This window comes from Rhinolophus hipposideros (assembly GCF_964194185.1).
Source record: "Rhinolophus hipposideros genome assembly, chromosome: 26".
NCBI lineage: Eukaryota > Metazoa > Chordata > Mammalia > Chiroptera > Rhinolophidae > Rhinolophus > Rhinolophus hipposideros.
In genome coordinates this window covers 21,914,991-21,938,977 of record NC_138072.1, presented here as the reverse complement: position 1 = coordinate 21,938,977, position 23,987 = coordinate 21,914,991, and the positions used below count along the sequence as shown (strand labels likewise).

Below are 23,987 nucleotides of genomic sequence, written 5' to 3'. Positions count from 1 at the left end.
CTTATTTAGCTAACTGACATCAAATACATTTAACATAATTAAATTCGATGTCTTTAAGTCTTTGGTGATTCATGAGACTCCTCAGTGTCTTGAAGACCTGAGGTATTTGTTTTCGTGGCTGTTAGTTAACCACTGCAGAGTTTGATAAGTGATCTGAAAATAAGACCTAACTGGAAAATAACCCTAGCATGATTTTTCCGGATGCTTATAGTATGAAATAAGCCCTAATGCATCTTTTGGAGCAAAAATTAATATAAGACCAGTCTTATTTTGGGGGAAATATGGTAGGGCTTATTTTATATTATGAGCATCCTGAAAAATCATGCTAGGATTATTTTCCGGTTAGGTCTTATTTTTGGGGAAACAGGGTAGGATGGTTAACTTTTATATCCATCCTAGTCAACCAAGGACAGAGGTCTACAACAGTGAGTACTGCCCAGAACACATACTTGTTGGCCCAAATGGACATCACAGAAATGGTGAGACAAAATGGGTCTGTCTCTATAATTCATGAAAACAAATGCACCTCAATTTTAAACTGTAGGTAATACAGAGGGGGAATAGCACTGCAGATAAGAGAGGAAGTGTGGTTTCATGGTCAGAGCTGAGGAAATTAGAAAGGGGTATTCTGTTTCATGTTCCAACATCAACTTCTCATCAACGTTGATTTCGTTTCTGTAAAACTGAGAAAATAAACAAGCTTATGGGTCAGCCCTAATGATAAGTCCAAGGCAAAAAACTTGCAAGGTTTTAAATTAAAAACATGACTTTCCCAAGACAAAGCTTTCTTTTCACTTTGATCGTATAATTGACTGTGGTGTTTAAAAATAACTTTCTTCTTTTGTTGGTTTCTACAGTCAGAAAAATATCCTATTCAAGATACAGGACTCCCTAAAGGTATGTACAGTTAATGTAACTACTTGAACTTGTGATTATTTTAATCTCGAACAAAGCACTAGTCAAAGTAATTCTGCATTATTTAAAATTGTAAAACAGAAACATACTGATCATTTAGTTCACGATATTTTTATGATTATCTCAGGCATGAATTTTCTTTTTAAAATCTAGAAATTATTTTGTAACCATCAAGCATCAAATTCCTGTGGTGTTTTTAACGTGCATATGACAAAGACACCCAGGACTCTGGACTACAAGAAGCCTAACCTAACGCAAGTTAGTTTAAAAAAGTGGGGAGGGATTCTCTGGCTCTAGTCCTTTGCCTCCTGCTGGGCCCACGTGTTTGAAGGGCAGCTCTAGATGAGGCTCCGTCCTGCCCTCTCTCAGAGCTCTGTTTTCTGTAGTGGCTCCGTTCTCAGCAGAATTTCCCCACACGGTGGGAAGGATGGTCCCTACACCTTTAGCTTCACTTGGTACTGCTTAAGATGGTAGAGAGAGAGGGAGCCTTTCCCCAGCACCCATAGCACAATTTTAGGGACGGTTGTAATCTGAGTGGTTTGGCCATGTGGCCGTTGCTGAATCAGTTGTGGTCACCAGGACGCTGGAGGACTTTGGCCAGGTATGAGCTTTGAGGTTGGGGTAGGGGAACCTGCAGTCATTTCCACCCAACCCACAGAAAAGCAGGTTCTGCTACCAAAGGGCCAAGGGATGCTTGTCGGGCCCCAAGGCAGAAAGGGCACTTTCTTAACCCTTAGCTGGATGTGTGGACACGTTGCAGACCAGGAGGTGGCCAGGCCTTTACCTGTCCTAGTCCCCCTGCCAGGCAGTTTGTGGGGCTGTGGCCATCAGCCATCATGTAGGCCAGGCTGCTTGTTGTCACGATGGAGCGTGTTTACCTTGTGCTCTGCTGACAACCAGGGAGGAAGAGTGGGGGGGAGGGAGGGAGAGGAACATTCAGATCTGACCAACTTCCGAATGGGCACCCCCCCTACCCCTCACTTCCTGCAGAGGGAGGACTTCCCAGCTCACATTATGTGGGTTTCCCGGCAGTACCTGTGGTAATGGGTATTATAGGGTCACTGCCTGGAGGTGGGCGAGAACTGCCAGGGCCCACCTGTGGTTAAGCCTGGGTGCTGCTACCAAGTCTCCCCTCTCTTCATTCCCTACTCACCAGACTCCCCCCTGCTCCCTGAAATTAGAGTTTCATTCCTTTTTCTCCTACTGCACATGTCCCAAGAATGGCAGTGGTATAGGGAAGGCCAGGTGTGAGCCCCAATCCTGGCCTTGAGGGGAGGTTTCTGGCTAGCTCACTCGCCCATTCCTCTCTCCGTGAATGACTCCTGAGTGTCCTGAATCCCCCAATGTTTGTTTCTCTAGTTCAGCAGGAAAGTGGAGGGTGTGAGCCTGGCAGCCAGGCACAGAGGGGAGGCAGTCTTGGGTGGCATAGAAGATATGCATCGTCCAGGGAGCTTGTTTAAAATGCAGATTCTGGGCATGGGTTTGGCCAGCGAACCTGAATTTTAATGCTTCTCTAAGTGGTTGAGACACAAACCTCACTTTGAGAGTCAGCCTAAGAAGCTTCAGGAACTTGGTGTGTCCGCCAGTGAGGTCTGTGGAAGAGAGAGCCCAACTCAGCCACACCGGCTTGGAGTGGACTCAGCAGCGACTTCAGGTCCCAGGTGTCAGTCTCCTGTTTGCCACGCGGGAACGACAGGTCAGCACCCACCTCCCAGGGAGCTTGTGAGAATTTAATGGACCGAGTCTGGGACAATGTCAGACGGGTGGAGGGAACTATGAAAAATCAGGGCCGAGGACTGTCAAAAGCTTTCATAGCAGAGTGGCAAAAGTGGGACTGTTTTAGACAAAGACTGAGTTGCAGTGTCTCTGGGAATGCAATGTCATGGTTTGATCTGTCTAAGGATCTTTTAGATTTTTTATCACCCTTTCACATGACTTCCTGTTTTCAAAGAAAAAGATTATTGCTTAATAACCTGATACTTTAGTAACTGTATGATTGGGGTTCTCCTAGAACTTGAGTTTCACAAAACCTTAATTAAAATGGTGATGAGTTGACAAGTAACATGGCTGTGAAAACCATACACTAGATCTTTCCTCTGGCCTTATTCCTGGGGAATGGCATTATTAAGCATGTGATGTTTTATCTTCAAGGAACTACATCATCTTCTATGTAATGAACCATGTCCAGACATTTAAATACTTACTCCAACATTTCCATTCAATAATATAACAATTTAATGTCCGCTAGTATTTTCTTTTAACATACCATAATGGACCCAATATCATCATTAAATGTTTATGGTAATTTTCTCAGTGAAGTTGTTTTTAGGGGAAAAAACCTATCTGAATCAGTGAAGAGACTAATTTATAGATTTAAAAGTAAATGTCATCTAATTTTATTAAGTACAAACTGAGACTGACATTTAAGTGAATTTTAGAGGAGCTTATAGATGAGTCGTTTGTAATTAGCTTGAGCAATTTCTATTTGGTTAAAAAGTACTCAACATGTATTTTCTTAAGCAGATAAAGCATGTTTCACAAACTCTTTATTATGCCTCTGTATAATATTCCTACTTTACTCATGGACAGTAGAAAGCTAATTCCTTAAAGCCGTCCAAACCAGAGTGGTTTTGAATAATGTGGTTTTACCATAAATCAGCTGTGGAAATCTAGTGTAATTTCAATGATCAGCATGTTTTTAAGGTGAAAAATGTTATTCTACCTGTTTCTCATTGGGCACGAGTGTGTAGCTTCTGCCTCCCATGATTTTAGAGACCTCAGAGGGTTCATTCTGTCCGGACTCTTTTATGGTAGGGGTTCTGTGACAGCCCACAGACACTGAACTTAGGACTAATTTAAGGTTGGACAGAATTCCTGATGTTTCGTAGATGACGCCTGCTTGGGTGTTCTGAAAGGAATGTGACTCTTCACATTTTGAGGAAAAATATCTTTGGGAAAGAATTCTGAGACTCTATTCATAGTGAGGGGACATTGCACATGAATACATCATAAATCAATTAAGATTTTATCATCTTCATTTTTTCTGGTGTGAATGCTCTTTTAGTGTTCAAAAATTTTTATAGTGAATTTAAAGTTAAAAGAGAACTAGAGTAGACTGATACTATTGTTAATAATTTTGAGGAATTTGAACTTAAGCATAGCTGATCTTTGGGGTGCATTTTAGAACAATTTGTTAACTAAACGTACAAGTGTTAGTTCTTCAAGTTGTCATAACAATTTGAAAAAGTTAGTAGAAAATAAACAAGTACCAAGGAAGTCACTGAAATAATTCAGAAGTAAAAATGTTTGCCCTAAAATTAGCAAGCTGATATGTTGTGTTTTATATGATTTCTCACCTCGCAGATTGGCAGTCTTTCGTTAATAGGTTTTCTTGTTCAAACATGAAACCGAACACCCTACCACCTGCATGGTTTGCTGTATGTGCGGGTCCTGCTCATTCTATAAGTACACTGCCTCCCACCGACGTTGACAGACTCTCTTGTGAATCTCCTGTTATAATAAATCAAACCTCAACCCCCTCCCCCAAATGATAACATGAACACAAAGGTGACCATTTCTGCAAAACTTGTTTTCTTTTGTGGAGGGCAGAAGGGAAGTGACCACAGGAGTGTTTGGAGTGCCACATAAGAAAAATTGCTATTTCAAATCAAGTTATCCTTGTATTGGGGGAAAAAACTCACTCTTACAAAAATGTTGGGTTGACCTTTATGACACTAGCCATTGTGAGAAGAAGTGTGGCTGAAATTACAGGTCTATTACTTTCTGCTGTGAAGAGTCACACATTAGTCTGCACCAGAGTCTGTGGAGTGCTTGTTGGATGTCAGATTTCTGCGGCCCCTGAGATTCCAGTTAAGGAGTCTGGGGTGGAGCTTAGGAATCTGCGTTTTTAATAAGCAGCCTACGTGACTCAGAAACAAGAGCTGAGGACTGGATCTTAAGAACACAAGCATAGGCTAGGTCTCTACTGCTGTAGCTTGAAAAGATATCACATAGAATTTCAGTAAAAGACCATGCTTTTAGTTTAAATTTTTCAGATAATACTATTAAGGAAACAACGTCTTTTACTCTGGTCGTAATTGTGCTGGAGGCAATGAATATAGCCCCTGATTTGAACAAATTAGCCTCCCAGCACACAATAGGTGAACGAATATAACAAACATAAAAAAATGAAGAGCTAAATCAATCTTTCATTCTTTCTTATCTTTTGAACACTGAGTTAAATTATTCTCTATCTAAGGCTTTATAACTCTAAAAATTTACGTGACTGAAACATTTCTTTCATAGCATACTATATTTCTGTGATGTTAAGTTTAGAGGGTGATGTTGAATTGTGTGGTTAAAGAGTAAAATCTAATGGAACAAAATCAGTGTTTAACACATTTGTATAACTTTCACCACACATTGGGGAGCTAAGTTACAACATGTAAGACAACGTGAGGATGAAGTTCATTCATAACAGCGAATTTTGAAAGGTGTTAAACATTTCATATGCATGTCATGCTCCTTTGACCTCCCTGGCAATCCCCACTTTCATAAGAGAACTGACATGGTTTGCGTTTGACTTTTGGGGGGTGAACTAGCAAGACAAGTATAACCCCACTTTGCTGTCTGAAAGGCTTAGTCAAATGTCAGACAAGTGATTGACACAGTGGAGTTGGATGTCAGGTCAATCAGGGAGTGTGTTGTGCGTGCCTCTCATTCACCTCATTGGTGAGAGAGGGATCCTGCCTTGGGGTGGGGATGGTCAAACACACTACACCTGACACTGGATGGATGACATCCACAGGCATTCATTAGTCACATGTGCTCACAGTCTAGAGGAGGCAGACACAGCCCACCATGCAGGGCCTCACCGGGGCTCCACTGGGGAACAGAGTGAATAGCCAGGCACTGCTGGAGGCAGCCCTTGTAGTAACAAGAGGGTGTTACTACAATGGTGCCCCCTGGTCCCTGACGGAGAATGAGATGGGCTTGTCTGATTACTTCTGTGGGCTGGCAGAAAACGGAAGCCCACCAGGCAGGGATAAGCACGGACTGTGCTGGTCCCCTTGGTAAGGCACGTTGTTTAGTGAGGGGGACTTCTCCGTGGAACAGAGTACCATTTGAGACCCTCCTGATTTTACCAGGTGGCAAGGCAGCACATCATATGGAGTCTTAATTTCAGCCTTTCACCACAGAGTGTGTGCTTTCTTTATCAAGCTTCTGTCTTTTTTTTCCCTAGCTGAGGAGTGTAATCCAATTACTTTGAACTGTCCAACAAATTCTGATGTGCAACATCAGGTAAGAATAATTTCAGTTATATTTCTACCGTTAAGCACATGCTAATACAACTAGAATTTTCTTTCTTTTTTCTTTTTCTTTTTTTTTTTTTAGGAATTATTTCCTAGAGCTTTAAAAATAAAGAAAGAAGAACAGGATTTTTAGATAATAAAATAAGTTTGGAAATAATCTTTAAGAATCCCAGTAATGTAGCATATCCATAGAATTTCTGCTACTTCTAGTAACTGGAAGTTTGCATCTACTCTGTGAAATAAATATTTATTTGTATGCTAAAAACAGACAACGTCAGTGATTTAGAGAGGAGAGTTGCTTTCTTTCCCATGTAATTGGTTTGTTGTGGATGGGAACCTTTTATTAAGCTGCAACAAAACTAAATAGTCTAATAACATTTGTGTAATGTTTTATAGAACTTTTTTCAGATATCTGAAGTCAAACTTTAACATATTATTGTCACTGTCTTTTTCCAAAAAGCAAATACATTTATTGTTTTCTGGTTATACGAGAATGGTTGTTATTTTAAACTTCAGATAGGACAAAATGTACAAAAAAAAAGAAGAGAGACTTGCCTGTCATTTCACTGTTCATCTTTTGAGGTACATTCTTCCAGAAACTTCCTTGAATTGCCATGTGCTTCAGTTACATCTGGTATTGTCCTGTCCATCTCGTTTACTCACTCAAAGCTCATTAGAAAATTACACAATAATACCTGACATCTGCTGAACTATATTTAGAGCATTAAATATCTCAAAAAGCATAACTTGCCTCAAGTTGAGTCCTCTCTTTCCATAACACCAGGTTAATTTTTAACAAGACAAATTTGAAGTTTTGTTTAATCTTGCTTTGAAAACATCAGTCTTAATAAATCATTACTAATGATATTCTTGGATAGCTAAATCACTTTTATAATAAAGCAAAGTTATATAATACAGTTGATAAAACAAGCAATTTTAGTTATAAACATTTTCATTGAAAGTTGTCACTGGTGCTACTTCAACTTGGATTAGGAGGTCTTCAGTCATCCATTGTGGATATTGTATTCTTCTTTGTTAATCCTGATACTCAGCATTTTCCCTGGAATTACAATCTAGTGATTGACTTTGATACTGATTGAATTTCAACTAATTTAGTAAACCTAATATACACATTTTTTTCTTGTAATTCTTAATATGTTTAACAAAGTTTTGCTCCTCACATTTTTTGTGACGTGTTATAGACTCCTTTAAAGATACAAGAATGCTATATTGTTTACTTTACTTTTTGGGATTTTCCAAAACTGTTTAAGATTATGTACAGAATATACATTAGGACACTCTTCAGTGTCTTTTCTAATTTTAGTGTTAAAGTTCTGTCTGTGTGAAGCAAAGACTATCCATCCTAAAAGATGAAAATATACTTATCAACTAAAAAAGGGGGGAAAATATCTATTTGAGGTGGGTGTTTTTTTTTAAATTTTTGTTTTAAAACAGAATGTCTTATATTCCTATAAAAAGTAGGCAGGTGCCTAGCTATTTCAGTTGGTTATTTCTTTGTCTAATCTATAGGATTTGTTCTAACTGCAAGACATTCAACAGAAAGATTCTTTGAAACCAACTTGGCAGTTAGAACAAAGAAAACTCACCAGGGGAGAAACGTTTAAAGAAACAAAACAAAACAAAAAAACACACCCATACTCCATTTTCCATAGCTCAGACATTAAAAGTAAGCTGAAGACATGTCATTTAGAATATTTCATATTTGCTCTTTTAGTGATGTTTAGAACTTAAAAACTAAAATCCACTTCTATGAGCACTTAATTTTAGCTGCCTTGTTTGAGTGATACAAAGAAAAACACTGTGGTATCCGGGGTTCAAAAATTGAAGTCTGACATCTCAGACAAAATTTCATAAAGAACCCTTTACTTTTAGTAATTTAAAATCAACACCCCATCTCCTAGGGCTACCCTGCTCCTTTAATTTATTACAACCTTTATCAAATAACTAAGGTTTCACTACTTTAACTACATGTACAAATATATGGCTAATGATAGTAAGGCAACCTTTGTTCTAGTTTGTAGCCAAGAATCCATTCCAAGTGGGACTGAAGTTATAAGAAAAATAGTAAATATTAGGATGCTAAGTTGGAGTTAGAGGTAATGGAAAGAATGACGTTTTCCTCTATTTATGTTGTTTATTTGGTTTTACCAAACTGGAGGGTTTTGGTTTTTTTTTTAAGTTTTAAAAACCACATTAAATTATTGGCTCATTTAGTTGTGACAAATGTACCAAACTCTTGTAAGATGTTAATAAGGGAAGCTGGGTGTAGGGTACATAGGAACTCTCTATACTATGTCCTCAAATTTTCTGTAAATCTAAAACTATCGTAAAATAAAAATTTATTTACGAAACTACACTACATAAAATTTAGAATCTAGAACAATGAAAAAACTCGTCCACAATTCCACCACTCTAATACAACATTTTTTGTCATTTTCATGTATTTTCTTATATATTTTAATATGGATAACTATAAAAACTGGAAATAATTTTATATTCTGCTTTTGATATAGAAAATTATTACACAAACATTTTATCCAGTTTGCTACAAGGTCTTCCCATCAGTTTGAATGGCTGCGTGATATCATCTCTGACACAGAAATAGTTTCTAGGTGTGTGTCTGAGGACAGGTGAGGACACACTCCTGGTGGAAGGAAGGGTCTAAGCAGAGACCCTGAGGAGACTCAGTGACAAGAGAGAGCTTTGCTTGGAGCTGAAGTATTGGGAGATCGTAGGCGAAAATAAGTTGGGTCCCAGAGCCTTGAATGCCAGAGAGGGTAGATGGACATTATTGGAGTTTTAAGTGACAGTCTCATGACCATCCCCAGGACCCTGGGTGGACTGGAGAGAAGACGAGACTAGGTTCAAGCCTGTGACTGGAACATGGTTGCCACTAACAATATAAGTGGAGAATTCCAGAAGAAGATCCGATTTGTGTGTAACTGTTAGGATTGCATTTGGTTTGTCTAGGATAGCAAAAGAGGAGATAAAGGTTTGTAGGCAATGCAGCCCCAGATATTGGTTTAGGGTTCATGGGTCAGGAGGTTGAAGGTGAAGCTCTAGGAGAGATGAGACCATCAAAGGAGAAGCAGAGAAGACCCAAGGATGAGGAACATTTAGCTTCAGAGGCCAGAAAGGAACGGGAGCTCAGAAGCAGACAGAGGAGTGGCCAGAGAGGAAAGCTACCTGTGGTGAGGGCAGCTGTACTTCTCTTCATAGCACTGACCCTCAGTTGTATTTATATGTTTGCTGACGATTTCATTATCCCTCCCAGGATTAGACCATGACCAAGAAGGGCAGGGAATGCTGTGTCTTTTTGCTCATAATTGCATCCTCACTGCCCAGTACATAGTAAGTCTCAATAAATATGTGTTGAATAAAGGCCAGGACTGAGCATTGCTTCAAGGGCCAAGGAAAGGGCTGTCAACATCCTCAGACAACAGTGTGGTCAAGGGCGAGGCCCACAGAGACACCACTGGGTTTGTTCCTGGGACCCTTCCGGAAGGAAATAGGTCATAGGGAGAAAAACACAATTGCAAGGCTTAAGACGTGGGTGGGTGATAAGAAAGTTTATGCAGTTCTGTCAAATGTATTAAAGCAGGAAGCAAAAATATTAACCACTAATTTGAGGGTATTGGAAGTACAGTAAAAGCTTCCCTCTCCCCTTTTTTTAAGATGGGAAACATCAGATTTTAAAGAATAAGGTATCACTGGGAGTAGAGAGATTAAAACTGAGAAGAGAGAGAAGTGGAATAATTAGTGGGATTTGTTTTCCCTGTGGGAAGCAGAGAGGACTAATTTTCTTAGCAAATACTATTTATTGCTGATGTACTTAGCAGTGTTTTGTGAAGAACACGCAATACATCAATTTCCCTAAGGAATCTGTACTCTGGCGGGAAGATCAGATATGTGTACACAAATGTTAGATAAAGAAAGTTATGAAAGGCACAGAGAGACGAGGTAGCATTTTAAAAATAAGAAGCTGCACTCCTTTTCAGAGGCAAGACTAAGAAAAGCCTGGATAGGTAAAGATGTAAACATTCTTTTTAGCTGTAAAGATGAAAAGTTGAGTTAGCTGCTGTCCAATTTGTGTCGTTGCCTTGTATGATGACATTTGGATGGTGCAGGAAAGGACGAAACCCAGAGAAGATGTTAGGGAGTTAAAAAGTGTGTTCTGTTCATATGGCAGGGATGTCACAGGCCTTTGGAACTAGGTAGTGTTCAATGAATTGGAAATCGATTACAAGAGGATATATGAGGAAATATGCATGCATGCATGCATCCATCCATCCATCCAGGCTTCCATCCATCCATCCATCCATCCATCTATCCATCCTTCCTTCCATCCATCCATCCATCCATCCATCCATCCATCCATCCATCCATCCATCCATCCATCCTTCCTTCCATCCATCCATCCATCCATCCATCCATCCATCCATCCATCCATCCATCCTTCCTTCCTTCCATCCATCCATCCATCCATCCATCCATCCATCCATCCATCCATCCATCCATCCATCCATCCTTCCTTCCTTCCTTCCATCCATCCATCCATCCATCCATCCATCCATCCATCCATCCATCCATCCATCCATCCATCCTTCCATTCATCCATCCCTCCAGTAGTTGGATGCCAAGAATGTATCACCATCACTCTCTTGGGTGTGGGGGTATAGTGGTGAATGCTTAGAGCTTATAGTCAAAGTTAGCATTTAAAATCTCCAGCTAGGAAAGCTGAGCAAGAATGTGTATGGATCATCCAGGAACAGAGGCTCAGTAGACAAGTAAGCTAAGAAACGCTCCCTCAGAGTCCTAGGGAATCTCTGCACATATACCTACAGGGAAAAGGGAGGGGAGGAGACACCTGATTGGGTCCATTTATCACATAAGCAGACTTCTTGGAATAGAGAGACTTGTTTCTCCCATGTCAGGATACCTGTGAACTCGCCCGCATCCAGCGCTTCCTCTAAACACGTCTTTGGGAAGTGGGCTCTAGTGGAAGTTTCACATGCAAGGACGGGAGGACAGGCTTGATCCCCAGGCCCTGGGGAGTTCCTGAAAGAGTCTTCCCATGGAATGATGGGATTAAAACAGAGTTCTAGAAAGGTTGTGCTAGCAGTGTCCAGAGGATGGGGAGGAGCAAGACTGAGGCTAAGAGACCCAAGTGACTATTGTAATTCCCGGGAATATGATCCTAGGGCCTGGATGCAGGTTGTGGAAGGGAGGATGAAGAGAGGAGAGTCCAATTAAATTTGTAGTCATTTGCTAGGGCATGTAGCAAAGTGCCACAAATGGAAAAGCAGAAATGTATTGTCTCCCAGTTCTGGAGCCTGTAAGTCTGAGATGGAGGTGTCATCAGGCCTCCCTCCCTGGCTTACAGACGCCATCTTCTTCCTACTTCACATCATCTTTCCTCTGTGTGTGCCTGTCTTTGTGTCCAGATTTTCATTAGTTACCGGGCATTTTGGTGTGGGGCCTCCCTCCTGACCTCGATTTAACTTGATTACAGTCACACTCCGAGGTGCTGGGGGTTCGGCTTCCAACGTATCTCTTGTGAGGGACATGATTCAACCCCTAACAATATTTGAAAAGAGAACAAAACCAGAACCAAACAGCACACATTTTGAAGGAGAGATAAAAAGGACTTGGTGTCGGACAGGCCTTGGGACTGCAGAGAGGAAAGTGTTGGAAGTTCTGCTTTAGAGGATCCCAGCTGGTGACCAGGCGCCTGGTGGGGCCACTGTCACAAGTAGGAAAATGGCTTATCAGGGGGCCGTGGGGGAAAAAAGTGAGTTAGTCTGTTTTAAGCTCTTAAAATGTCATCAAGCACATTGTAAATGCTTTATGGGTGTGTGATGAATAAATAAGACGCACCATGAACAAACTTGCATAGTACGTTTCTAATGGTCATAGTGCGGGAAGAAATGTGAAGCAGGGAAGGGGTGGGGAGTACAGACTGGGTGGGAGTCGCCACCTATAAGATGGAACCTGAAACAAGCCAAGGCTGAGTTCAGGCACTGAGCACATGGTATGTTTTTGGAAAGTGTTAAAGAAAGCAGTGAATTATTTCTCTTAGCATAATAATCTCAAGATCCAATAGGTCAGACAAGAAAGTCAAGAACCGTATACTTCACTCATATATGGGATGTAAAACTGAAAGCAACAAAGGAACAACACAAACAAACAAAAACTCATAGGCACAGACAACAGTTCAGTGGTTACCAGAGGGTAAGGCAGACAGGAGGGCTGATCGAAGAGGGAAAAGGGGCTCAAATATATGGTGATGTATTGTAGAAATGTACACTTGAAATCTATGTAATTTTACTAACCAATGTCAGCCCAATAAATTTAAAAGAAGAAAAGAAAAAGAAAGCAAGCAAGCAGTGAAGGCATTCAGTGTTGAGAGTCCCCAGGAATCAAGGACCTGTCTCTTATGTTCAGCAGCCTGGCCTCTTCCGCCTCACAGGCTGTGGTTGGCAGTGTGGTTTGCCAGGGACCCACAGGCCCGGTTCCTCTTCCAGAAACCCACAGGGGAGCTGAGCGGGCCGGATACGCAAACGGGACACAGCTCGAGGCACTTACTGTAGGATTCACTCAGGCACACGCCTGAGACCGGGGCCATCGGGGTCCAGGGCTCTTTCCTTCAGTGGGACAGACCTGTTATTTGGGGACAGTGGGGTATAGAGGCCTTAGAGAGACCATCGTGGAGGAGAGAGGCAGGCAAGTAGAGGGAAGGAGGTGGGCCCATTTGCAGGAGCTCTGAGCTTCCGGAACAGCACAAGGAAAAGCAGGACCTTCCCAAACCTGGGAGTAGTTTGAAAAACCTCATAGGTGACTCTGACGCACCCTACTCACTCCCCTTAAATAAAGTCATTGAATGGAAGGGATAAAGTGCCTGGTTGTGGGTTAAATTCACAAGGGAAACGTAACAATAATTTTAGTTTACATTAACATAAATCTGTAGTTGAAGCTGTTGTGAGATTCGTCTTCATCTACCTTTATCTGCTGTGTCCTCTCACCGCCCTATCCTTCTTGGCCATTTTTGTATAATCCACGAGCCTGGCCCACCATGTTGCTCATAGAAGGTGCTGGAAAGGGGCAGGATCCTACAAGCAGCTGTTATGTGATCTGGAGCTACAGGCAGTAACGAGAATCCTCAAGGACAGATTTTAAAAGCATGGGAAGCCCCTATTGCGGCCAACAGAAAACAGATTTAAATGTTCTTACTAAGTTATTAGTGTCCAGCTGTGATCTGCTTAGGCCAGTGCTTCTGGATCCTGGGTCCTACCTCCCATAGATTCGAGATGGTGGTCTGGGGTGGGCTCCAAGCACATGTTTTTCACATGTCTCAGGACTGTTTCTGTGCAGCCAGAGTGAGGAAGGCAGGGTTGGACCAGGGGTCCTCAGGGTAGAGGAACCCAGACATGCCCACAGCTCACAGGCTGGCTGCTCCTACCTGCCACCAGGTGTGACCTGGTTGGCTGACATCGATTTGGGGCAGCCTGGTAGGCCTGATCCTGGAGGCAGCCCCCACTGTGATCAGAGCAGGTGCAAGGGGACAGTCCCTGTTGCTGGTGCACAGTGTGGGAGGGAGGATATTTTCACACCGAAAAACGTATTGCCCATCTCTTAAAGCCCAATAATCCGGGGACGTGCTGATGTCATGTATTTTTGAATTACAATTCAGGCCATTTAGGTTTGTTCTTTACCTAACTAATGCGCATTTCAGGTACAGAGATTATGCAGACTTTTATGGGCTGTATCATTAGGTCCCTCGTTTGGTCCCTTTCTCACTTTACAGATACAAAAACAGAGATGCAGAGAGATTTCTTTCCTTTTTAGAAGCAATGAACATATCATATGTGTCTTAGTCTCCTAGGGTAACAAAGTACCACAGACTGAGTGGCTTAAACAACAGGAATACATGGTCTCAAAGCTCTGGACTCCGGAATCCAAGATCCAGGTGTCATAGGGTTGGCTCCTTCTGAGAGCTGCAGGCAGAATCAGTTCCCTGTCCCTCCCCTCGCGTCGGTGGCTTGCTGGCAGTCCTTGGTGTTCCTTGGCTTGTAGAAGCATTGCCCTGCTCTCTGCCTCCATCCGCACACGGCATTCTGCCTGTGTGTGTATCTGTCTCCAAACTTCCCCTTTTTATAAGGGCACCAGTCGTATAATGACCTCACTTTAACTTCATGACCCCTGTAAAGATCTTATTTCCAAATAAGGTCATATTCTGAGGTACCGAGGTTAGGACTCCAACACGTGAAATTGGGCAGAGGGATGTTATTCAAGCCATAACAGCTTGCAGTGATTTGGTTTTGATTACATTGCAGAATCTATCTTGGAATCTCATACTTTAATAAGTGGCTTGGATGAATGGATACATCACTCCGGGCATCACTGTGTGTGTTGGCAGTTCATCTGTGGCAGAAACCCTCCCTCACTATTCACTTTCTCCTCTGAGCAGAATGCCAGAGATTTCCCTCCTAAGCCACCTTGACTCTTGTGGATGATTTTGTTTTCCTTGTCATTCCTTCTGCCTGTAGAGCTCACACGTATGTTTTTGCCTATGCATTCTCTGTGGTTCTAACTCCCCATTGGGGCTCTGGCTACATGCATTCACTCATCCTTTGCCAAATCACAGGGCCTTGCATATGATGGCACTAATTATCTGTTTAAAAATGTTAAATGTAGCTGTGAGCTAGGAATAAAAAATTCTCTTTGTTGAATGATTACTTTCCCATAATCAAAGTAATGTTCTTATTAAAAGAAGATGAGGGAAATACTCCCGTGTTTCCCCTAAAATAAGACCTAGCCGGACAATCAGCTTTAATGCATCTTTTGGAGAAAAAATTAATATAAGACCTGGTCTTATTTTACTATAATATATATCTTATAATATAAATATAATATAATATGATATAATATAATATAAAATAATATAATACCGGGTCTTATATTAATTTTTGCTCCAAAGATGCATTAGAGCTGATTGTCCGGCTAGGTCTTATTTTCGGGGAAACACGGTAGATCTCTTTTTACTTTGCATGGGAGTACCTATTTTTTGTGTAGCTGTAATCACACTGCATACGAATATCATGTTTTCCTTTCTTCACTTAATACAGTATCATAAGCATTTTGAATAAGTAGTTAATATGATGTAATCAAAATAATAATTATAGTTAAAATTTTTAAGGCTAAGTGTTGTTTCAAGCACTTACCTGTATGAACTCATTTAATTTTCAAACGACCCTCTGCAGCATGTACTCTTATGCCCATTTTATGGATGTACACTGAGGCACAGAAAGTTAAATAATTTGTTTAAGGTCACACAGCTACTGAGTAGTAGAGCCAAGATTTGAACCACCCAGGCAGTCTGACTCCAGACTCCATGCTTGTAGATGCTTCTGGCCTCACCATGGGCAACAGAACAAGAGAAACCTACTGTTTCCCTAGCTCTGGCATTTAGCTGTGTCACCTTGAGCTAGTTACCTAACCTCTGTCAGTCAGTTCCCTGCTTTGTAGAATGGGTGCAATAATCCCAGTTTCCTGGCACACGGTAGGTGCTCGATAAATATCTGGTTAGTATTGTAGCTAAATGATATGAACTCCATACAGTACTTAAATCTCTCACTGAGCTTGAAGCTTCTCTCCTTACTTCCACCTCAGGCCTGATCTAAAATTTTAAGGCCCACAAGAGGGGCAGCAGATCCAGTTCTCCACTCCTTCCCCAGCGAGTGAGAACTCAACTCTGTGCAATTACCTGATGTGGACAAAGCACTGCCAGCTGTATGCTTACATCTGCTCCCAGCAGCCAACCCCAGCACCTTCTCTCCCAGTGTACGTCACGCCCCTCTTACCTGAGCAGGTAGACGTCTTGGGCAGGGTCTACCTTGACCACGGACATCGTGCCTGCCATCAGGGACAGCTCCAGCTAGCTGCTCGCTTCCTCTTACACACAGGTTAGGGTCCTCCAATGGCCGAGGGTTGGGCCTAGAGTAGCGACAGACCAACAGGCATCCAGCTGAGGAGTGAGAGGCTGATCTCCCCCTCTGGCAATCACTTCCAACTAATGTGCTCTTGAAGCCCTCCTCACTTAGGTTGTGTGAGGCAGAGAGCCACCCCTTCTCCCTTGTGGGCAGAGGAAGGAAAGCAGTCAGAGCTCTCACTTCACCCACTAATTCCTTCAAAAAAATCTCATCTTTTTATGTGTAAGTTAACAGGTGGGGCTGGGGCAAGGGCACTTTTGGCCCCCACTTAGCTGGTCTTTTAGGGTTTACCTAGTACCTCTCTGTGGACTGTATGCAACCACTGTCCTCAGCTTGGGGCCCCAATCAAAACTCTTAAGACATTGGGAAAACATCCCATCTCATATCCTATAATGTTATATTCTGTATCACAGTTACTGAAAGAGTTTCCCTCTTATGGGACTTGAGATTGTTTCCACTGTTTTGCTGTTCTAAAAACTGCCGTGGTCAACGTCTAACTGCTGCCCACCGGTCCTGCCCCCTACCGTCTAAGGCTGTTTGTATCTTAGGCCACATATACGCCTCAATTCACAGACTAGACCTAACAGGCCAGACTGCCAGTCGTTCTTCCACTGAGCAAGTTATAAGAGCTCAAAGTCAAATCCTAGTGATAAATGTCACCAAATTAAAAAACAAAAAACAGATGCTCTTTTATCTGTTGAAGGCCTATTAATGGATAATTGATTTGTTTGAAATTTAACAAGTCTTTCAAAAATAAAGCTCCATATATGTTACCTTATGGGTAACATATATGTTGTATGTTAGGGAGCAGGGGGCACACACTCAGTTTTTAAGCCATGGAACTCCAGCCATGCTGGTCTGTCGATGGTATTATAGAAAGTATAGCATGGAGGCCAAGACGAAAGTTCTCAGTCCCTTGTAATCCAGAAAGTTCTTAGTCCCTTGTAATCCAGTCTTAGTTAATGACTGATGCTAAAGGAGCAGACCAAGAAACTGGGAAGAATTTTGTATCATGTTTATTCACCAAAGAAACACAAGTTTTTGGTTTCCAAGGACACATGTTTAGCACCTTAGGTGGGATCTCCCAGAGGCCCGACCCTCACATACTGTCTGTGCCTTCTGTTCGGATCTCTGGGTTCCCCACTTCTTCTCAGCTGCCAACACGGCCTGACATTTGCACAGAGGCCTGCAGGCGCCCTGTCTCCTAAGCGTGGTGCCGTCAGTACTACATTAGAGGGGTGGCTTGGAATTACCAATCCTGACAATTTAAAAAGTGGATTTGTGCCCGGACGCTCACATTGACAACTTGGTATCTGCAGAGCCAAAGGGGACCTTAGAAATGATGTTGTTCATGATTTCTCTTGTTTTACAGAGGAGGGAAGAGAGACCTTCGATGAGTGGCAGGGTAGCGACCTGGGATGTTGTCCAGCATCACCCGCCCACCCCCCACCCCACCCCACCCCTGATGCCCAGTATTTCTCAGTCAGTAGCAGTTGGTGTCAACGGTTGCTGGGGCCTCTTGCTTTGCCTAAATCTAGGGAGATTTTAGGCTTTTCCATATTTTAAATCATATCAGTCTTGTGGTAAAAGCTACTGGGACAAAATTGTAAATGGAGGGCTGCTTTTGTCTTTAAACTGGACTGTAGTTGGCAGAATGCGGTCCAACAGCCTCATTGCCTTGGCAGCGCAACCGGCTGGCCGCCAGGCCATCTGCAAATCCGGAGCTTTACGTGCGTTGTATAAATAATAACAGGGAAGGGACCCAGCCAGCGCTCGCTGGAGATGATATCTGATGCGAGTGAGCCCAGCAGGCCTCTGCCTGCTCTTCTCCATGTGCAAGAATCCTTTCAAGCTCCAACAAGACCTGTGTAATAGATGGGAGAGTCCTTTACTTTGTTCTCTACGGGTAAATCGGATGGCTCTGGTTTTAGGAAATTCTCTGTAGTTCCTCACTTCTTCCCTGATGTGAAGTTTAGGGTATGAGAAAGCAGGGCCACCAGGAAAACTAGGAAACTTAGCCTACACTTGGGATTTTTAACTCTGGTGAAGGAGACTGAGTCCAGCCGGTCAGTCACCATTTATGAGTCCAAACAGGCCAGGAGGGTTTGTGACCCAGATGTTTCTGGGCGTTTAGAACTGGGAGAAGGAATTTCATCAGGGGTTGGTTTTGCTGGAGTAGGAATCACCTGTTCTGTGAACTTATCACTGATGTCTCCTGGCCTGTGCTTCTCACTCACCCTGTCCCCTCTGTTCTCCTTTCATCCATCTTCACATCGGTCTGTAGAGTTCTCATCTCACCACTAACTAGGAAGGTGATGGAGGGTGCCACGTTAGAATAGGGAAAGAAATACACTAACCACTAGGATGTTAAAAATACATGAGTAATCCCAGCTGAACTTGATGAGAGTCTTCAAAAAGATCTTTTCTTTTTGTGCTTTGACGTCCTAGACAAGTTTGCCTAAAACAGATATCGACCGGATTCTGTCTCCCATTTGGTACGTAACTTCCTCAAGTTGTGTCATCTTGCTTTCTCTAGACTAAGTTGATTTATCCCAGATGGTGACCTTCCGATGGCCTTCCCCTTTTGTGCTCGTGCCGACCACGGGACATAGCACATTCTCCCTGGAACAGACCCCCCGCCCCAGACTCTCAAGCTCCATCCTCTGACCCAACCTTTTCTCTTCTTGCTTCCCCTCTCTCACCCCCTCTGCTGGTGAGCTTAGCTCTCACCGCCTCCACCTGTCAGCCATGGTGATGTCTTGCTGATTTGGGGTGGGACCAGCCTTGCCAAACCCTAGGCTCCAGTAAACTGGGACCATCTACAGTCTCTGTTTTCGATTGCTAGAGAAAAGAATGAAATATAAATAGCTATTCCCTCTACAAATGCATGCTACCCAACCACAGTCACCATTTCAGGGCCTTGAGTATCTTTTCCTAATGATGAACTTTCTAGAAATAAAATTTTAAAAGAAAAATCACAGGACTCTGATTTGCTGTAGTCTACTAATGCCTCTGTCTTTGACTTATTTCTACTTTTAAACCAAGTCAAAGTACAATATTTGTGGTAAGACATGTACAAGCCAAAGGGCAAAATGCCTGCTTTCTAGAACTTAGTTATTTCCCTAAGAACAATCTTTAAACTGTACAGTCCTCTGTTTTATCGATTCTAATTGTTTGACTTAATGCATCTAGCCTCATATATAAATATATACATATTCTCTTCTAGTCTCACTTAGTGCTCTGTTGACTGTAACACCTTCGAATTTCACAGGTGGGCTAGAATTTCATTTAAACTCCCATTGGTGTGGGGGTCAAGGCAGCCACCCTCATACACAGTTGAGAGGGTAAACTGATACAAGTTACAGGAAATTATTTGGCAGCATCTTACTCATGGATCCAGCAATCTCACTTAAGGACTGGATTCTACAGAACTCATAGCAGAGGGTGTTTGAACTAGAGGAGATAATTTACATGCCCAGTAGGAACTGGGTAAATAAATGTTGGTACTGTGACAGGGTGTAATACTATTAAACCATTAAGACGGGAAGAGATCACTGGCCTTAAATTAATAAAGCACTACTCGTATATTATTATTGTATTATTAAACAAATAAATCAAGTTGTAGACTAATACGGTTTTGGGCTAAAAAAAAATCTCCATATAGGTTCCTCTGACTAAAGAATCAGGATGGTGGTGGCAGATTGTAACATCCTCTGGGAGGATGATGAGATCAGAGATGGAGAGAAAAAGATTTTCACATCTCTTGCTTTTTTTTTTTTTAAGTATGATTTTGAATACTTTCAAGTTTTGTGTGTTTTGGGTATTTTTTCAAATTAAACAAATAAAAAAAAAGTAGTGGACTGAATTACCCAAACATTTAGATAGTGTTTAGGCACAATACACTTTTCCTATATTGGCACTTGAAGCCAAGTGTCTTTGTTCGGCTCACACATGACTATGCACCACAGGAAGATTCTAGACTGATACGAGGTCTTCTGTGAAAGCATGTTCCCATCTGCAGCTTTTGATTGGTCTGGGCTCCAGCAACGCTTTGTATCTGATGGCCTTGGACTTGTGAATGAAGGAAATACAGGCAGAAACTCCCTGCCCCTCAGTAGTGCTCACATCTTCGTGGTCTGTTTGTGTTTGCACATACAAACCGTAATCTCCTGTAAAATACCTGTGACATTACTGAACAATAACCAACTATCCTTCATACACAAAGGGAAAACCGCTCCCCCTTTCATCTTTGAAACCCTAGCAAAGGTGTGAAATGACACCTGAGTGCGGCCTCACAGGAACAGGAACAGCTGGAGCGGGCTCTGACCCCCACTTCACCTCTAGAAGCAGCAGGTCTTCCTTGTAATCCGATAGAAAACTCATTGAAGAGAAGAAAAGAGCTAAATGTACACAAACCCACAAGGTTTCCGTAGCATTTAATTCAAATTCCATTCTTCCATCCATCGTTCTTTCATCCTCAGTGAAACTTTCCCTGTTCCCTGAGGTCTCACTTGAATTCTGGCCCACCTCTGTGCTCTCCTGGCATCTGTCCATGCCTTTTTAACACGTTATTTCTTGTGGCATCAATATTTACGCACATGTCCTTGTTCCATTAATGGATTGTGACTTTGAGGCAGCAGGGCTCTGTCAGCTTTGTCCCATAGTCCAGGCCCGGAATGGTTACTTACACTGAGTAGGTGCTTGGTAAATGTATCCTAAATTAAATACATTTCTAAAAGCCAATTTCTGGAATATACTTTCAAATAAATAGGTATGCCCGGTTTTCTATATGTATGTTATACTTCAATAATAAGTAAAGATAAGTATAAACAAATATTACAATAATAGTCATTAATTTGCAGAAAAAGGACTGAGTATACATTGCTTTGGAAAAACCCGACACAGACACATAGTCTAGCCCTAAATTTATAAGTGATAATCGATCAGCGCATTCAGGAGAGTTACGCGGATGTCGGGTCTGTCTTGGGAAATCCTACCGCTGAAAGGTGCTTGAGTGTCCCTGGCCGTGCGATGGGACAGAGTTTGGAACATCCACACTACGGTAGCTATCTGAGCCCCGCTACTGTTGCACACCTAAGCATTTAAAGCCCTATTTTCAAAGCCATTTGCTAAAATATTTTCTCTAAGTCGAGAGACCAAGCTTTGAGCACTGGTTCTCCTGGAGAACCGAGTTCAGTACTTTGACCTTGTTCCTCGACTGTAGGGGAGGCATTTCTTCTCAGGCTCTTTGCCTGTAGTTTCAGTTGCTGCCACCAGATGAGCTGGGCTAACTTGGTTTTGGTCTTCACGGTGGTTTCCAACCAGACTTGGGCTATAATCAGATTAACCAACATGATGCGTGCTTTCCCACTCAGCCATCCACCCCTTAGTCTGCAAAATAATAAAGACGGAACCCTGTATTTATCAGGTAGGCATAGAAACTTAAGGATGGACCTAGACAGTCCAGGAGAGCATGTTTCACAGAACACTGGACGCTCAGTATCGGTTTCTACCTTCCCTGCTGATCCGTCAGCATCTCAGCCCTTCCGGCCATCCCCACGTGGACTGCATGTTCACCTCCGAGAGGAGAGCTGTCCCCAGGTGTTTCCTTGGCCCTGGGGTCTCAGAGCCTGGTGGGGAGTCTTCAGAGGTGGCTGTTCTTCAGGACGCTGTGCTGTCAGCTCCCTGAGCAGAAATGGGACCTGACTACCAGGTTATCACCAGAGTGCAGTTAGTGTCACCTAGCCGAACTTCCTTCTGCTCAAAGAATTCTTGGCAGCAGTTAACACATTTCCCCAAGTATCAGGTATCTCCCCTGTGTTTGCAATGAGAAATTTTACAAAATGGGGGTTGTCTTTAGCCTATTTGAATATATAAAATGCTGGTGTTCAACTTTGCAGTACCCTCAAATCTCCTAAGGAGATAAAAAAACTTACTGTGGTAAAGTACACATAATGTATTTTTCACCTTGACCATTTTTAAATGACAGTTCTGTGGCATTAAGTGCATTCACATTGTTGTGCAGCTCTCACCACCATCCATCTCCAGAACTCTTTTCATCTTCGCAAACTGAAACTCTAACCCACTAAACACTAACACCTATTGCCCCTCCCCCACCCTGGGTAATCACTATTTCACTTTCTGTCTCTTCCAGTTCGACTCCTCTAGGTACCTCACATAAATGGAGTCATGTAATAATTGTCCTTTGTGACTGGCTTACTTCACGTAGCATGATATCTTCAAGGTTCATCTGTGTTGTAGCGTGTCACACTTTCCTTCCTTTTTAAGGCTGAATAGTATTCCACATTTTGTCAATCCATTCATCTGTTAATGACATTTGGGCTGTTTTCTTTTTTTTCTTTTTTCTTATCTAGACCTTTCTTTTTTGGCATACAGACCCAACCATGCCCAGAAACTATTCTCTTCCACAAAACCAGGTGCAGCTGGGGCCCAGCTGAGATCAGATACCTGAGCTCATAGATGTATGAGGTGTGTCCTTCTTTTCCCCCACAATACTTGGCAGTTTAGAGCTAGGCTGGAAGAGTGGAGTTCATGCAGAGCTAAGGATTGTCAAGGGGCCCACAGCTGGCAGACAAATCTAGGGTGTTCTTAAACATATCACTTAGATGCTTGACCACGTCAGTGGGGTTGGAGGCCACGCACTGGTGACCAAGAAGCTGAGGCCAAAAGCAGGGTCAGAAGGAAGGAGGAGTAAGGAGGGTGTCACGGAGAACTGCAGTCCCTCCTGGGTGTTGTATTTTTCTTCTTTCCTCCCCCCTCCCACTCACCCTGCCTTCTGCACATGTGAGGTGCTATGCGTCTCAGATGTGCGAATCACCACGTTCCAGCGTGGACAAGACCCTTTGCCTGGTAGTCTAGAGTCTAGTGCAAAAGAGACACTTCCAACCTCTACACTCAGTGAAATCAGAGCCCTGTGGGGTGGCATATGCAGAATGCCGTGGGAACACCCAGGGCACATGACACAGACGGCTTCCCAGAGGAAGTGGTGTCTGAGGTCTCAAAGAGTCGAGAAAACTAAGCAGATAGCAGGGTTGGGGGAGGGGTGAATCCAGCAGACATGGCCATCTGTCTGCACCCCACTGGGTGGAAGCCAAAGCTGGCTTCTACCGCTCTGCTAAAACAGCTGTCAGAAATCACCACTCATTTCCTCACCAAATCTTGTCTCCATGTGGCCCTCAGAATCCCTGGTTTTTCCACAACTTTTGCCAGTGTTGCCTCTTGCTGTTCTCCCTTCCTCTCTACTTTCCTGTCTCATTCCCTGCCCTGCCGCCGAAATGCAGGTGTCCGGATGTCCTTAAGGTTTTGACCTCACATTTGGCTCTCCACCACCCATCGCTTCTTCCATAATCACTTCAAAATCCTTATTTCCGTCTCGTGCCTTGGCCTCTCCCAATGCCAGTTCCATGTTTTCAACCCCCATAGACGTCTCATCTTATCTGTCACCTCTTCAGAACCTGCTCTCCACTTCACCTCCTTTCCCTTATACCCCTGATGGCTGTACCTTGGCAGTGGTTCCAGCTTTATCCCTTCCTCTCCCAGAAGAGTGTTTTGGGATCTCATCAGTCCCTGCCTATGAGTCAGTCCTGCTTTCCCCACCGCACACTAGTCACCCAGCCTCCACGCGGTCCCTGCCCACCCAGGGACCCCCACGCCTTGCAGCCAGGCCATGTTTCCTGCTTTGATCCTCGAGCTCTGAGGATGCCCTGCTTCTGGAGAGCCCTTTAATGAT

At 42.9% G+C, this 23,987-nt stretch overlaps 1 protein-coding gene across 2 annotated transcripts in view; it reads left to right on the top strand.

The window, feature by feature from the left end:
* The window catches only part of EDARADD (EDAR associated via death domain), a gene marked incomplete at its 5' end in the record, with an annotated part of 53,105 nt that overhangs the window by 10,987 nt on the left and 18,131 nt on the right, over nucleotides 1–23,987 (top strand). For both annotated transcript variants that reach the window (XM_081039239.1, XM_081039238.1), the window contains 2 exons: nucleotides 858–897; nucleotides 6,158–6,216. In XM_081039239.1, coding sequence (XP_080895365.1) covers nucleotides 858–897; nucleotides 6,158–6,216 — 99 coding nt within the window. The remainder of the gene's footprint in view (nucleotides 1–857; nucleotides 898–6,157; nucleotides 6,217–23,987) is intronic.